At 41.5% G+C, this 1,514-nt stretch overlaps 1 protein-coding gene across 1 annotated transcript in view; it reads left to right on the top strand.

Annotated features, from left to right (window-relative positions):
- LOC101845631 overlaps positions 1-1,380 on the top strand; it is an 8,561-nt gene extending 7,181 nt beyond the window's left edge. Inside the window, exon 6 of the mRNA XM_013085299.2 lies at positions 232-1,380. Within this exon, the coding sequence (XP_012940753.2) occupies positions 232-1,049 (818 nt within the window). The 3' untranslated portion in view covers positions 1,050-1,380. The remainder of the gene's footprint in view (positions 1-231) is intronic.
- The last annotated feature ends 134 nt before the right edge of the window (positions 1,381-1,514 follow it).

The raw sequence follows: 1,514 nt of genomic DNA, 5'->3' as shown, positions 1-1,514 counted from the left end.
CATAGGTGTAGGGCCTTGAAAACTGCCACCCCAGCAACAGTTTGAGACCGCTTTAATGGGAGTTCGAACCAGAGTCATTACTGCTTTATCCCAGTATGATACCAACTGAACCAATTAATGGCAAGATCAGTTTTTATTCCCAATCTATGACTTGCTTGAAATTAAATTTGTCAAGTAAAGAAGCATGTTGTGTTGTGTTGTGTTGTGTTATGTTGTATTATGTTTTCGCAGGTTACCGGCGAATCTGGCACGCTGGAACACTCTTCGGCTATACGTCACTCGTCTGGCTTTTTCCCGATCTGGACTTCGCCATCTTTGTCGCTACTAACGGCCCAGCGCGTGAGCCTGACACTAAACAGAGACTGACCGCTCTTTTCTTCTTCGTCACCGACCTTTTACTCGGACATCAGCCGTGGATTGACCAATCAAACGCCTGTTCTTTCCCATACCCTTCCATGCCGGCCAAGCAAGCGTTCTACGTCAGCGAAAAAGAAGGACGGGCTGTTGAAAATATTTCTATGATGTCATCAGATTGTGCATCCGAAACGCAACTTTTGTTCCCGGACAAATACTCCGGTGTTTATTCCAATCGCTTATTTGGGAATGCAACTGTGTTCCTTAGGACGGATTTAAAGAATTCGTCCAAATATTCAAATCCCTGCGGGAGTCAACGCGATGAAGAATTGCAGATTCAGTTCGGACAACAGTTTTCGGGAAGACTTCACCCCAAAAACATTTCATCTCAGACCTTCACAATGGAACCGACGGGCATTTTTGAGTTTTCAGCACACCCTTCTAAGAAGGAAATATCAACAATGCCTGTAATATTCTCAAATTTTGACGCTAATGGTGTGCCATACATTTTAAAAGCACTATGGCAACCTGATGAGATCATTGAATTCGGGAGAGGTTGGACAGAAGCTTGCGTCGCGGGCTTGCCACTGAACAGTGCCAAGAGCAATCACTCACTCACATTGACAGTTTATGTACATACGTTTTGTTTCTTCATCTATCTCCTGTCTTTCATCATCGACAGAGTTGACAGATGACTTTTTTTGTCTTGTAATCAACACCAATTTGTGTTCAAGGATTTCTGCCTTTTTCCAGTCTCGGGATTACTACTGGAACAAAGATAAACGAGTGAACAGGCGGCACTTGAATTGTTAAAAATTGTGCTCAGACGTATTTAGAATACATAAGAAAATTAATTTGTCCTGTAAATGTCATGAACACTGCGTTTACATAGATGAAAATGATAAGTAAAAATTGCAGTGTATATTTTAAACAACTTTTGTATGTACTTGTCAGAATACGTGTTTGTAGTTTTCTTCTCCTAAAAAGGATTTTGACTGGAAAGCATGAATTTTAATTCCAATTTGTATAAACTCTTGTGGTAGAACCTTTAGTGTTTATCTTGGTCTTATAAAGTGTGCGCCGCGTGTGTGTGTGTGTGTGTGTGTGTGTGTGTGTGTGTGTGTTTGTGTGTGTGTGTGTGTTTGTGTGTGTCTGTGTGT

The sequence above is a fragment of the Aplysia californica genome, unplaced genomic scaffold (genome assembly GCF_000002075.1).
Source record: "Aplysia californica isolate F4 #8 unplaced genomic scaffold, AplCal3.0 scaffold00364, whole genome shotgun sequence".
In the NCBI taxonomy this organism is placed as follows: Eukaryota; Metazoa; Mollusca; class Gastropoda; order Aplysiida; family Aplysiidae; genus Aplysia; species Aplysia californica.
The sequence above is the reverse complement of the archived record's forward strand: the minus strand, read 5'-3'. Positions and strand labels throughout refer to the sequence as shown.